The sequence below is a fragment of the Nycticebus coucang genome, chromosome 12 (genome assembly GCF_027406575.1).
Source record: "Nycticebus coucang isolate mNycCou1 chromosome 12, mNycCou1.pri, whole genome shotgun sequence".
Lineage (NCBI taxonomy): Eukaryota > Metazoa > Chordata > Mammalia > Primates > Lorisidae > Nycticebus > Nycticebus coucang.
Genome location: NC_069791.1, coordinates 82,491,966 through 82,505,618, shown reverse-complemented (window position 1 = coordinate 82,505,618; position 13,653 = coordinate 82,491,966). Strand labels below are relative to the sequence as shown.

At 50.2% G+C, this 13,653-nt stretch overlaps 2 protein-coding genes across 6 annotated transcripts; one reads left to right on the top strand and one right to left on the bottom strand.

Annotated features, from left to right (window-relative positions):
• Window positions 1-1,923: 1,923 nt before the first annotated feature.
• On the bottom strand, window positions 1,924-7,746 carry LOC128561252 (putative protein T-ENOL). 4 transcript variants are annotated; one of them, XM_053555201.1, is made up of 6 exons: window positions 7,382-7,746; window positions 6,729-6,813; window positions 6,260-6,410; window positions 5,964-5,997; window positions 5,715-5,772; window positions 1,924-2,665 (listed from the first exon to the last, which is right to left on the bottom strand). In XM_053555201.1, the coding sequence occupies exons 2-6, from the start codon at window positions 6,807-6,809 to the stop codon at window positions 2,630-2,632; spliced, it is 360 nt and encodes a 119-aa protein (XP_053411176.1). In that variant the 5' UTR covers window positions 6,810-6,813; window positions 7,382-7,746; the 3' UTR covers window positions 1,924-2,629. The 4 variants fall into 4 exon arrangements, 3 of the variants coding, with proteins under 3 accessions (XP_053411176.1, XP_053411175.1, XP_053411174.1); XM_053555200.1 differs by lacking the exon at window positions 7,382-7,746 and adding an exon at window positions 7,066-7,328; XM_053555199.1 differs by having other exon boundaries at window positions 1,925-2,665; window positions 7,343-7,661.
• Window positions 7,747-7,871: 125 nt separating this feature from the next.
• Window positions 7,872-11,769, top strand: CDIPT (CDP-diacylglycerol--inositol 3-phosphatidyltransferase). 2 transcript variants are annotated; one of them, XM_053555175.1, is made up of 6 exons: window positions 7,872-8,274; window positions 8,381-8,515; window positions 9,145-9,298; window positions 10,069-10,150; window positions 10,524-10,631; window positions 10,749-10,887. In XM_053555175.1, the coding sequence occupies exons 1-5, from the start codon at window positions 8,232-8,234 to the stop codon at window positions 10,629-10,631; spliced, it is 522 nt and encodes a 173-aa protein (XP_053411150.1). In that variant the 5' UTR covers window positions 7,872-8,231; the 3' UTR covers window positions 10,749-10,887. The 2 variants fall into 2 exon arrangements, with proteins under 2 accessions (XP_053411150.1, XP_053411149.1); XM_053555174.1 differs by having other exon boundaries at window positions 7,878-8,274; window positions 10,550-10,631; window positions 10,749-11,769.
• The last annotated feature ends 1,884 nt before the right edge of the window (window positions 11,770-13,653 follow it).

Below are 13,653 nucleotides of genomic sequence, written 5' to 3'. Positions count from 1 at the left end.
CCCTCTGCAACATTTGGGGCCTCTCCAGCCAGGGCACCTCCCCAAGGACTGCCCCAATGGTCCTACTGTTCCCTCAGCCACAAAGGCCACTAACCTCCTGGATGCTCTGGCTCCAGGCCTGACTCCTGGGCCATGGAGGGTCAGAACAAGAAGGATGAAGGGGAGAGCTGGAACAAGGCCCTGCCCCTTCTTGCCATTTTCCCAACCCACAATCTCTCCACCTTTGCTTCTGGATTCTTGTTTTTGAGCAATAAACAGAAAATCACCACTTGTAACTGGACTGGTGGGGTGTGGGAAAGTGAGTTATAGAGCATTGAAGATGGTGATGGTGACCTCTCTGGAGAGAGGGCTGGGGAAAGGGGAACAATTTGGGGAAAAGAAAGAAATCCATAAGTGGGCAGAGGGCAACGTCAAAGGGGGCTGGCCTGGGATCCAAAAGCCTGGCTTTAGGCTCAGCCTCCATGACAGACTGGCTGGACAAGTCTCCAGCCACTGATAACTCCCCACCAGGCCTTGGCAGGCTGGGTTCTCCCCAGCTGTAAGGTAGCAGGCAAGAGCAACCCTCTTCCCTCACTGCTGGACAGGAGGCAAACAGCTTCCAATTTGTTTTATGACTAGTTTATCTAAAATTCAACCCATTTTGAGAATTTTTGTGTCCATTCAAGTATATCATTCATTTTTTCTTTTATAATCTTTGTGGTATTTTAAGTATATCTACTGTTACATGTCTACCAATTTGAGCTTGGTTTGTATCCTTGTGGGTGCTCTTTTCTACTTCACCTACTTTTGAACATTATAGGGAATTTATAGCCTATTTATCTAAAGAGTCTTTTTTCAAATTAACTGAATTTTAAGTAATTAAAATTTATATTTAAATACAATTAAAATTTTTAGGACAGGCTCGGCGCCTGTAATTCAGTGAGTAGGGCACCAGCCATGTACACTGAGGCTGGTGGGTTTGAGCACGGCCTGGGCCTGCTAAACAACAATGACAACTGCAATAACAACAACAAAAAATAGCCGGGCGTTGTGGTGGGCGCCTATAGTCCCAGCTACTTGGGAGGCTGAGGCAAGAGAATCCCTCATGCCCAAGAGTTTGAGGTTGCTGTGAGCTGTGATGCTATCGTACTCTACAGACGGTGACATAGTGAGACACTGTCTCAAAAAAAAAAATTTTTTTTTTTAGGACACTCAAAAGAATGTTGGAAAAAAAATGTTGAAGTACTCAAAAGGGAGTTAAATTTTATAATTCACATGAGGCAAACTGATCTTGATTAATAGTTTAAGTTTTTGAGTATTCTGTGCCAACACTGTGCTAAATACTTTGTATGCATTATTATTATTATTTATTTTTTTGACACAGAGCCTCAAGCTGTTGCCCTGGGTAGAGTGCTGTGGCATCACAGCTCACAGCAATCTCTAACTCTTGGGCTTAAGGGATTCTCTTGCCTCAGCCTCCCAAAAGTAGCTGGGACTACAGGTGCCCACCACAGCACTTGGCTAGTTTTTGTTTGTAGTTGTCATTGTTGTTTGGCAGGCCCGGGCTGGATTCAAACCTACCAGCTATGGTATATGTAGCTGGTGCCTTAGTCACTTGAGCTACAGGCGCCGAGCTGTATGCATTATTGTTTTTTTTTTTGTAGTTTTTGGCCAGGGCTGGGTTTGAACCTGCCACCTCCGGCATATGGGTCCGGCGCCCTACCCCTTTGAGCCACAGGTGCCGCCCCTGTATGCATTATGTTTTTTAACCCTCACAAGGACCCTGCGAGACAGGCACTATTATTCCCATTTTTCAAATAAGGAAACTGAGGCTCAGATGTGAAGTGCCTTCCTCAGGAGGCTCTAATAAATGGCCAAGCTGGGATTTACATACAAACTCCACAAACCCTACTGTACTGCCTTCTGGCTAGTGATTTGTTCTCATAAGCACAAAGGCCTCAAAGTTCAGAGGGGAGAATTCACAGCTTGGGGTCCTCAGCATCCACAGTGGTGGCAGAGGTAGCACCTTAGAAGCAAGAGCAGGCTCTCCATGATGCCACAGGCCTAGGCCTTAAGGCAGTGGTTCTCAGCCTGTGGGTCATGACCCCTGTGGGGGTTGAACGACCCTTTCACAGAGGTCACCTAAGACCATCCTGCATATCAGATATTTACATTACAATTCATAACAGTAGCAAAATTACAGTTAATGAAGTAGCAACAAAAATAATTTTATGTTTGGGGTCACCACAACATGAGGAACTGTATTAAAGGGTCGTGGCATAGGAAGGTTGAGAACCATTGCCTTAAGGTGTTGAAGTTGGCTAGAAGACTGGGTTTGGATACATGAGCTCACCTCTGCCAATAGGCTGACAGATAACTGCCTGGATCAAAACCATTCCAATGATATGCCCACACCCAACATCCACATCCAGAAAAAAGAAAAATCAAAACTCCCCTCCCACACCTCCACATCAGAGAAGTCACACCAGAGCATTGCCTGAATTGGAGGGAGTGGGGGATCCCTGCCTCTTTATTAAAGCCTTTTACTCCTGGCAGTGTCCTTCTGGCTGAGGGTAGAGAGTGGTGTGATGATTCCAGAACACTTTGGAGGCTTCAGGGTGATGACCAGGAGTCCTCCCCAAACTGGTGTTCAACGAGTTGCAAGAGAGGAGTTTTGAGGCATGCTCTAGGGACAAAATGGGGGAGGATATGAGAGGCCAGAAGCAACACCATAGAGGCTAAGGATCATCCTCCAGAAGACAGGCTATTAGGAGGAGCTCCCTAGAAGAGATTAAGAGCCTTTTAACTCTTTAGACCCAATGCTCATATCTTTTATCCTAACATCCTCCCCCATCCATCCAACCCCTATCTACCACCCATCCATTCATCCACACACTATTCACCATTGGTCCATTCATCCATATATCTAGTCATCCACCCACGTTCATCCATCCATCTACACATCTATCCATCACTCCCTGCCCATTCTTCCATTTGCCTATCTATCTGACCATCCTTCTGTCGCTCATTTCCACCTACCCACTTATCTCTCTTCTATCTAATTACTCACCCCCATTCAAACTTATGGAGAACAAGGACCCTATTTTGCTCACTGTAACACTCCAGCTCCTAGTGCAGTGCTGGCACATAGTAGGTGCTTAATAAATGTTCAGGGAATTTATCCATTTATTAACCCATTTATCTACCATCCCAATCTGCTCACCTAGTCCCCCACCCAACATTTTTGACCAGCTACAATGCCCCTTTCAAGATCTGTAGGCTTCCATGTTCTTTCTTGAGGGTGAAGAAGGAAAAGTGTCCTGGGGGCTGGCAGGAGGATGACAGGAAGGTGTTAACTCAGGATAAAATCCTTAATCAAGTACCACTTGGGAAGGAAGGGCAAAGTACTGTGTGGACAGACAGAGCCCTCACAGAGCATCCTGATGTATGGGATGGTGGGAAGCAAGTTGTATGATGCTATCAAGTTAACAGTAGATTAGCTATCATGGCACAGGCTTTCTGCAACTTCAGGGTGTTTCTAATACCAAGCCCAATTGGGAGAGATCAAATGTGGCACTACAGGCAGCCTCTGTGGCTCAGTGGGTAGGACGCCAGCCCCATATACTGAGGGTGGCAGGTTCGAACCTGGCCCTGGCCAAATTGCAACAACAAATAAATAGCCGGGCTGGGCGGCGCCTGTGGCTCAGTGAGTAGGGCACCAATCCCATATACAGAGGGTGGTGGGTTCAAACCTGACCTTGGCCAAACTGCAACAAAAAATAGCTGGGTGTTGTGGCGGGCACCTGTAGTCCCAGCTACTTGGGAGGCTGAGGCAAGATAATCGCCTAAGCCCAGGAGTTGGAGGTTGCTGTGAGCTGTGCACCACGGCACTCTACTGAGGGCAACATAGTGAGACTCTGACTCAAAAAAAAAAAATGTGGCACTAGAAAATCAGTTCTTCGAGACAAGAACAGTGGTTTATTCTCAACTGTTTTACACCCGCTCAGGTCTTGGTGATGAGTACTAGATGTAGTGGTGCAACTCGGAGAAACAGCTATCCAACTATTCCCATGGCTTGGTGAACCTGGCACTTAACAGACACTCAGTAAACATTTGCTGACTGTCAGTTCCTTCTCTGCATTCATGAAGCCCTCTCTTCTCTGCCAACCTCTTACCCGGAGAGGTTCTCCAGGACTCCATCCTCAGTGTCCTCTTCCTGCTCATTCTCTACAAACCCTCCCAGGACAACCACACATCCACCCTTCAACTTTCAACTCCCTCCTGCTGACCTCCAGATCTGTTCTCTTTCACCAGTCTAAGCCTCTTCAGTGTTTTGAACCCATATTTCCAATCCCCTCGAGAGTATTACAGCCTGCAGTTCCCACGAGCACCTCAAACCCAATGTGCCCAAAGGCAGAAGTGTGCCTGTCATGTTCCAAGAAGAATGAGAAGGCGGGTGTGACCGAATGCGGGAAAAGGGAGAGACGGTACAGGCAATGAAGGCAAAGAGACAGTGGGCTGGAGGCGGGGAGCAATCACATAGGGCCTTGTAAGCCCCTTTGAAGATCTTTGCCTTTTACTCTGAAATTGGAAGCAGCTGGAGAACTCTGAGCAGAAATGTAACATGATCAGATTTAGGTTGCCCAAGCAAGAAATCTGGAAGTCTTTGGATTCCTTTTTTTTTCCTCCTACCATTTCTTTTTTTTTTTTTTTTTTTTTTGTAGAGACAGAGTCTCACTGTACCGCCCTCGGTAGAGTGCCGTGGCCTCACACAGCTCACAGCAACCTCTAACTCCTGGGCTACGCGATTCTCTTGCCTCAGCCTCCCGAGCAGCTGGGACTACAGGCACCCGCCACAATGCCCGGCTATTTTTTTTTTTGTTGCAATTTGGCCGGGGCTGGGTTTGAACCCGCCACCCTCGGCATATGGGGCCGGCGCCCTACTCACTGAGCCACAGGCGCCGCCCCACCTAATCAATTACCAAACTTGTCAATTTTCCTGGTCTTTTTCTCTTATGTGCTCCTCATCCCCCCTCCACTATTACTGTGACAACTTGGGACCTAATCATCTCCAGCTTGGTCTCTTGGAAAAAAAATTTCTAATCAAACTCAAAGCTTTCCTCTTTCCAGGTCACTCTCTCCACTTACTACAAAAATGACTGATCTAAAATTCCACCCTTCCTGGCTCAAACTCTTCAATGGCTTCTCACTTAAAAGGAAATATCTAAGGATCTTAAGAAGGCACACATCAAGTCTCTCTTGGTCAGTCCCTGCCTACCTTGCCTCCAGGCTCCAGCAGCTAAACTGCTTCAGGTCCCACATCTCCCTGCCCCATGCACACATACACATGCTTATATTCTCTCTAAGATCCATCTTTGCCTTTGCTTATGCAATCCCTACTGCTTGGATACTCCTATCAACCATTTTCTCCTGGAAAATTCTTTCTTTAGGTGTCACCTTCTTCAGGAAGCTCCATGATTCTTTCCCTTGCTGTCCCAACTGAGACTGGGATAAGTACTCTCCTCATTTCCATTTCTACTATTGGCCCATATTCATATTATAATTGGCCATTGACTTGTCTGTCCCCATACTAAACTGTGAAGTTTTCAAATGTTGAGACTGTGTCATTTATTTGTGTTCCAAGTTCCTAAAGACAGGGACAAGCATATATAGTGCAAACTTGAAAGATTTAGTTACTATGGAGTGGCTTTATCATACAAGGACCCTGTACATACCTTTTCACGAGGGGAGGGCAAGAGGTGTGTCTTGGTGCGCATACGGTTTCTGTCAGAGCTGGTGATGGCAGAAGAGAGGAGAGAGGACTGAGAACTCTGCATTTGAGTGTCAAAGCAGAACAGCAAAGAACTGCATGGTTCAAAAATCCCCCTACCCTGCTGGGATGTCATCAGATCCTCACTCTCTCCCCTATAGGCATCTCATTGTTCTCCCAGGACAAAGGGCATATCACTTGAGGACTCACTTACCGGGTGTCTGTGCCTCGGGTCTTGGTGAAGAACACTAGAATTAGAGGCCCCAGTCAGAGAAATGACTATCCCATGGCCAGACAGGGATATGGCTGGGCAGGAAGGGCTGGGGGCTGAGGGCTGAGGGGATTCCTGGCCAGCAGTGAGGACTGGGTACCCGGTTAGTGGGCAGGGGGCGCTGTGTAGGGTCTGGGGGCTGGCTGTCAGGTGGGATACTCCCAGATTTGTGGAGGCCAGGCCAGGGATGGGGGACTAGAAAGGGTCTCTAGACACAGTGGCCCTGAGGTGGGGGTCACCATGTCTGGATATCTGAGTCCCTTGGTCTTGTGTTTGCTTTTCCTTGATAGGCACAGCATTCACATGGCAGCGAGCCATAAACAAGGCCTCATCTGTGAGTTCTGTGCTGATTCGAGACAGGAATTCCTCAGAACGGGATAATGAAACCTTCTGGGAAAGGAAAAGTCAGAGAAGCTTAGCCTGGGAACTCCTACATACAAGACCTGGGTTTGGAAAAAAAAAAAAAAAAAAGACCTGGAAGGAGCCTGGTATTGGAGGGCTGGGCCTTGAAATTTGCTAGAAGCCCCTGGACATGGGGGGCAGGGCAGTCTTTGGGGTCTCAAGGCTTAGTGCTGAGGGCTATGGGCTTGGGCCTAAGAGTTTAGGGTTTAGGCTAGATTGGGGCTCAGTCCTGGGACTAGGTGCCTCTGCCTAGAAGCTCCTCACTTCATAGCTTCCCCACCTCTAGAGCTCCCCTCCAGTGCTCACCGGATCTCCAGTCAAGGAGGATACAGCTTGAGATGGCCAGCTGCCCTTTTTCTCTTCATTCCTGGTAGGAGTGGATGCCATCACCCTGTAAACAGTCAAAGCTTGATTTACTCTGAGAAACCAGCCCATGTTCCCCCAGAACTCATCCCCAGGCCTAGATTTAAACAAAGCCTAGGATGAAATACCCCGCTGCTTTCTCTTTTGGGTGGGATTGTTCTGCCTTATATCTTCCGGGGGCCCTCATAACCCCCTCTCCCAATTTTACCCAAAAGGCCCCTCCCTCCTTCTTCCCTCCAGGGCCCTTCCCAAGCCAAGGCAGCCGACTTGCCGCCCCGACCTGGCAGATGGGTTGAAATCTTAGGATACTCGGCAGGAGGGGAGACGGGGAGGTCTAAGGGCACCCGTTACAGGTCGCAGGGGACGGGGAATGGGAGATAGGGAAAAAGACTGGAAGGAAGGGGGAGCCTGGGCGGCACCACTACCGGTTGCTATAAAAACCTTGGTGGTGGCGGAGGTTCCACAGCCCGGTTGTTAGGGGATTAGGGGTTCTAGAACTAAACACCGGGGTATTTCCCTAGTGTGCCGCATTCGTTCCCCCGACCTCCCCTCCGTACCCCTCCAGGTTCCTTTTTGGGAGCAATGACCCTATGCACCAGAGGCTTAAGAAGTTTGGGAAGATTGTGTAGGGTGGAGCCTGGGACCTGATCCTCCCGCCACTAGGGGCACGCAGGCAGCAACCCTGCCCCAAGCCGCTCTTCAGCCTTTCTAGCCGTCACTTAGCTAACTAGAACCTGCGAGGGGCAAAGGAGGCCAGAGAGTTAGGGGGCGGGGACAAGAAATGTGGACTGTACTAAACAGCCTCGTCTCAAGGGGATGCAAACACTCAGGAGGGCGGAATCTTATCGCCTTTTCTTTGTCTCTAGGAAGTCAGACCCTCCGTAGAAAGGAAATCAAAGTTATTCCTCTAGGTCTCTTTCTCTGTTGCTCTTTCCTTTTCATTTCCTTCGTTTGCCCGGCGTCGATGGTTCTTTGCTCCTTCTCCTTCTTCTGCGCTTTGGTACAAGCCTATGGAAAGGGGAGGAGGGAGGAAAAGGAAGAGGAAGCGGGCAGATCTTAAAGGGGCCGCAGCCATTTTTAGAGCAGCTTTTTCCTTTCTCCAGTTGTGCAGCGACAATCGTAGAAGAGCAGCTTCTCGGAAGCCAAGCACATCTGGAGCAGCTGGGACCGCTGCTGGAGGCGGGAGAGCCCTCAGGGCAGGCGGAGAGGCGGGGCTACTCACTGGAAGGGCGGGGTGTTTGTGCCTCTTGTGCCCAGCGCACATCTGGGTCGGCCCATGCTCTGGCCGACTACGAGCTTTAACATCTGGGGCCGGGCCAGGGCAGCAGCGTCCAGTGCGCAGGTGGCGCGGCCCATGTGCCGGGCCGGCGGGTGAGGCCGCGCGGCGGGGCTGGGACAGTGCTGGCACCTCCCGAGCGGGCCCGAAGCGGCAAGGGGGCGGCCGCGATGCCAGGCGAAAATATCTTTCTGTTCGTGCCTAACCTCATCGGTGAGTGCAGCCCGTAGCCCCAGGCGGCAGGGGAGAGCGAGGGGCCTTGGGCAGTCTCCCTGATCCCGCCCTGTCTCTCCCTCCTCTCCCCCCGTCCCATTCCAAGGTTATGCCCGGATTGTCTTCGCCATCATTTCCTTCTACTTCATGCCCTGCTGCCCCCTCACGGCCTCCTCCTTCTACCTGCTCAGCGGCCTTCTGGATGCTTTCGATGGACATGCTGCTCGAGCCCTTAATCAAGGTGACAGACACCCTCCCTTCAGCCAGCGTTGGGGCCCAGCAACCTTCTGCCCCTTTTTCCTATCTCTTCAGGACCTCAGAGGCAGAGAGCTGCCTTCCCATCTCTGTAGAGAGAGGAACAGATTGGCCTAGTTTTGAAGGCATTTAATTTATGCTAGCTCTTGAGTATTCACTGCTTGGGAGGAGAGTGGGTTAGCTCAAGACTGTACTTGGCCATGGCACTGCTGGAGGTCTCTCTGAATAAAAGTTCTTTCAACAGTTTACTGGAGACCTACTATATGCTTGGCAGGGGTTGTTTAGGGGGAGGATGGAGACGGAATGGGAATGGCTTCTGGAGTGCTAATTCTTTACTCCAGACCCACCTCTAAGACTTCCCCTGAGACATCAAGCCTCCTTGTCTTATCACAGAGCCTTGGTTCCAGGGTTGATGAGTTGTGGAGATAGCTTCCCTCCCCTCCTATGCTGTTCCTTACACAGTCTCATGCCTTCTCATTTCATGTTATGGTGACCCTTCTTCTAGGCAGGTGGACACTTTGAGTCTTCTTTTAGACTCTGCATCAGAGTGTCAATATGTACTACACACATTGCCCCCCAGAAGCACCTTCCTGCCTAATAATCCCTGTTTTTCAGGAACCCGGTTTGGGGCCATGCTGGACATGCTGACGGACCGCTGCTCCACCATGTGTCTGTTGGTCAACCTGGCCCTCTTGTACCCTCGAGCCACCCTTCTCTTCCAGCTCAGTATGAGCTTGGATGTGGCCAGTCACTGGCTGCACCTGCACAGGTCTGCAATTCTGGGGATGTTGACCAGTTCAAAACACTACAGTTTGCGGGAGGGGAAAGGCTGGATGGAAAGGTGGCTGGGGTGCTTTCAGGCATCCTGGTAGGTCTCCTTTGTTGCTCTGCTTTGTTGAAAGACCCTGGACAAAACTTGTCTCTGGTGGGCTTCGGTCTTGTTTGCAGTTTGACTAAATAATTCCTAAAATCCTTCTGGCTGGATATTCTAGGATTCCAAATGATAGACAGCTTATAGGAAGAAGCATGGGAGCTTTTGTTTCTTTTCTTTTTTTTTTTTTAAGACAGAGTCTCACTTTGTCACCCTTGGTAGAGTTCCATGGTCATAGCTCACAGCAACCTCAAACTCCTGGGGTCAAGTGATTCTCTTGCCTCAGCCTCCTGAATAGTTGGGACTATAGGCGCCTACCACAACACCCGGCTATTTTTTGAGATGGGGTCTTGATCTTGCTCAGGCTGGTCTGGAACTCATGAGCTCAGGCGATCAGCCTTCCTCAGCCTCCCAGAGTGCTGGAATTACAGACATGAGCCACTGCCCTGGCTAGCATGGGAGCTTTTGAATGTGACATTTAAATGCTGACTTTGCCCCCAGCTGGGTAACTTTGTGGCTTTGGGGAAAATACTGGTCCTCAGCTGTGCCCCAGTTCCTCCTCTGTCCAATAGGGGCCATCCCAGTGCCTGGCATGTAGGGCTGATGTGAACAATAGGTGGACAGCAGTGGTCACAAAAGCTCATGGGTTCCCCTGTTTTGTCCCCAAGTTCTGTGGTCCGAGGCAGTGAGAGTCACAAGACCATTGACTTGTCCGGGAATCCAGTACTCCGTATCTACTACACCTCAAGGGTGAGTGGTTCCTTCCCCTCCAATCCATTCAGCTTATGGGAAGTCCTGGGCTGAATCCTGGCCCTAGGTTAGGAGGGAACATAAACTTGGAGGAGGAGGAGTCTTGGTGGGGAGGGTCTGTGTGAGTTGCTTCAGGCAGCATGTGGGAATGAGGTCCCTGTGCACCCACCCAGAGAGGAGGAACTGAGTGGCTGGAGGGAGAAGAGGAGGAAGAGAGAAGCCAGAAAGGTCCGCAGGGCCAGTGTGGGCTCTATTCCAGGAGCATAGGCAGCCTCTGAGAGGATATTTAAAAAGAAATACTTTGCTGAGACACAGCTCTGTCCCCTTAGTGATGGTGGGTCTCATGGGGCTGGGTGGCACTGCCTGCCTCTAGCTTAGGAAGCCTTCTGCTGTGTGCAGCCTGCTCTGTTCATCCTGTGTGCGGGAAATGAGCTCTTCTACTGCCTTCTCTACCTGTTCAACTTCTCCGAGGGACCTTTAGGTAGGAGATGAGGGGTGGACAGGAGGATGGGAGGGGGTTCTGGCCTGCCTGATGGGGGTGGGGGGGAATGAAGGGCCCCTACCCTGGGCCCATCACTTTCCTCCTGCCTTCCTGCAGTTGGTTCCGTGGGCCTTTTCCGAATGGGCCTCTGGATCACTGCTCCCATCGCCTTGCTCAAGTCCCTCATCAGCGTCATCCACCTAATCACAGCTGCCCGCAACATGGCTGCTCTGGACATGGCAGACCGTGCCAAGAAGAAGTGATCCTGGAACCACTCGTCCCCGGCTGCCCACCTGTCCTGGGAGTCTCTCTGTGCTCCCCTCCCCATCTTAGGAGGTCCTAGTCTCACGTCTTCCTAATGTGTTGTCCAGCCTGCTGGGATGGGAGTCAGCCTCTCTTTGGTGACATCATGTTCTCTGTGATCTTGGGGACTAGGACTGGGGTCCCCAAGGATTGGGGCTTCAAGTCAGGATGGATGCTCAGAAGTCCCTATGGGTGGTGCTCCTGGGATGCCAGGAGGCCAGTCTGAGGATTGGGCCCTTGTCACATCCTGCTGGCTCAGCAAGACCCTGGGGTCTGGCTTGGCCTGAGTTTTAGGAACACTTGAGTGAGGGAAAATGGTGTAGGAGCCAGATTTCCCAAAAGACAGGGGAGTTAGACCTCTGCCTCTGACCAGAGGAAGCCCGGGGGCACTGTGCCTGGGCAGGAAGGGGCCATCTAGCTGAAGTCCCCATTGCAGTCTCCTCTGTCCTGTCTACCCTGGCCCTGGAAGCCTTGATAATAAAGGCAGGCGCTTCACTATTCTGGACTCAATTTCCTTTGAGACCTTCTTGGATCAGGGCCTGGGTTGAGGGGTGCTTGGGAGAAAGGGAAGATCCATCTGGATGCTTTTCCTCTAGTTGTTTGATGTCTGGCTTTCTGTCATTCCACGGTGACCCCAGAGAGAGGCCTTCCTGGCACCCACCTGCTTTATGTCACTGTCTGTCTACATTTATTTGTATCCTTGATATTTTCTACCCCCACTAGAATGTAAACTCTATGAGGGCATAGGCTTTTTTTCTTCCCTCTATTCCTAGAATGAAGACCAACCTTAACCTGGCACACAGTAGCTGCTTAATAAATATTCATGAATAGATCAGTTGGTTTTTTCAGCGTGGTCCTTAGACCACCTGTAGAATGTTCTAAAATGCAACCTCTTTTTTTTTTTTTGAGACAGAGTCTCACTTTGTCTCCCTTGGTAGAGTGCTGTGGCGTCACAGCTCACAGCAACCTCCAGTTCCTGGGCTTAGGTGATTCTCTTGCTTCAGCCTCCCAAGTAGCTGAGACTACAGGTGCCCATCACAACACCCAGCTATTTTTTGTTGCAGTTTGGCCAGGGCCACGTTTGAACCTGCCACTCTGGGCATATGGGGCTGGCACCCTACTCACTGAGCCATAGGCGCCACCCCAAAATGCAACTTCTTGGACCCTTCACCAGCCCTTCAGAGTCAGAATCTCTAGGGATGTGCCTAGAAGTCTCCAATTTTAATGAACTCCAGGTGATCCTTCCTCTCAATCAGTGTTCCTTTTGGCATTGTTCTGGGCATCTGTCCTTAACAGGTCTACCATCTGATCTTTTGAAACTATGGATGTTCGGCCTATCATACGCCAGACCTTGTGCTGGGTCTTTTTTTTTTTTTTTTTTTTTGCAGATGTTACTTATTCTTATTTTTTTTTTTTTCAGTTTTTGGCCGGGGCCAGGTTTGAATCTGCCACCTCCGGTATATGGGGCAGGTGCCCGACTTGAGCCACAGGTGCTGTCCCTGCAGATGTTACTTATTTTAATCCTTATAATAACTTAGTGGAAAGGCCCCCACATCCTGGAGAGCTAAAATTTTTCAGCTGTGTGCTGAGCCTCAACTCCTGTGCTAGACTCAGGGGATTCTGTGAGAGTTGGGCAGCACTTCGTCCTAGCTTCCTGGGTTCCCGTGGAGGTCATAGGTTTGTGGAAGACACCGTTAGGAAGGTGCTTAGTGGGGAATGGGAGTACTAGGTCATGGTGAATGGAGAAAGTTGGAAGGGATTGGGAGGAACAGGCCAGTGCAGCAGAGAGGATTACTTATTAGCTGAGGGAAAAGCGTGCAAAGGCAAGGAGGCCAGAGAACACCTGGGCAGTTACAGAAGTTGAAATAGTTCTAGATTGATGTGACTGGAACATCAAGTACTGGGAAATTGCAGGGTGGAGAGCAGGTGAGAGATGAGGCAGAAGAAACCAGCTGGGACAGCATTTAGACTTTGTTTCTACGTTTTAAAATTCATTTTATAGGCCAGCACCTGTGGCTCAGTGGGTAAGGCGCCCTCCCCATAAACTGAGGGTGGTGCGTTCAAACCCAGCCCTGGCCAAACTGCAAAAACAAACAAAAAAAATAGCCGGGCGGCGCCTGTGGCTCAGTCGGTAAGGTGCCGGCCCAATATACCGAGGATGGCGGGTTCAAACCCGGCCCCGGCTGAACTGCAACCAAAAAATAGCCAGGCGTTGTGGTGGGCGCCTGTAGTCCTAGCTACTCGGGAGGCTGAGGCAAGAGAATCACTTAAGTCCAGGAGTTGGAGGTTGCTGTGAGCTGTGTGATGCCATGGCACTCTACTGAGGGCCATAAAGTGAGACTGTCTCTACAAAAAAATAGCTGAGTGTTGTGGCGGGTGCCTGTAGTCCCAGCTACTCAGGGGTCTGAGGCAGGAGAATCACCTAAGCCCAAGGATTTGAAGGTTGCTGTGAGCTGTGACGCCACAGCACTCTACCGAGGGTTAATAAGTGAAACTGTCTCAAAAAAATAAATTCAGTTTATAGCCAGGTGTGTGGTCCCAGCTATTCAGGAGGCCAAGGTAGAAGGATTGTTTGAGGCCATGAGTTTAAGACTAGCCTGAGCCAACATAGCCAGATCTCACTCAAAAAATAAAAGTTGGCTCGGTGACGTTAGCACAATGGTTACAGTGCCAGCCACATACACTGAAGTTGGCAGTTTCGAACCTGGCCAGGGCCAGC

Coding starts and splice junctions, on each gene's coding strand:
- CDIPT (XM_053555174.1), top strand. CDS start 8,232: ATGCCAGGCGAAAATATCTTTCTGTTCGTGCCTAACCTCATCG. Junction 8,275..8,380: donor GTTCGTGCCTAACCTCATCG/GTGAGTGCAGCC, acceptor TCCCATTCCAAG/GTTATGCCCGGATTGTCTTC. Junction 10,632..10,748: donor CTTCTCCGAGGGACCTTTAG/GTAGGAGATGAG, acceptor GCCTTCCTGCAG/TTGGTTCCGTGGGCCTTTTC.
- LOC128561252 (XM_053555201.1), bottom strand. CDS start 6,809: ATGGCATCCACTCCTACCAGGAATGAAGAGAAAAAGGGCAGCTGGCCA. Junction 5,998..6,259: donor GACTCAGATATCCAGACATG/GTGACCCCCACC, acceptor CTCTAATTCTAG/TGTTCTTCACCAAGACCCGA. Junction 5,773..5,963: donor ACCCGAGGCACAGACACCCG/GTAAGTGAGTCC, acceptor TGCCATCACCAG/CTCTGACAGAAACCGTATGC.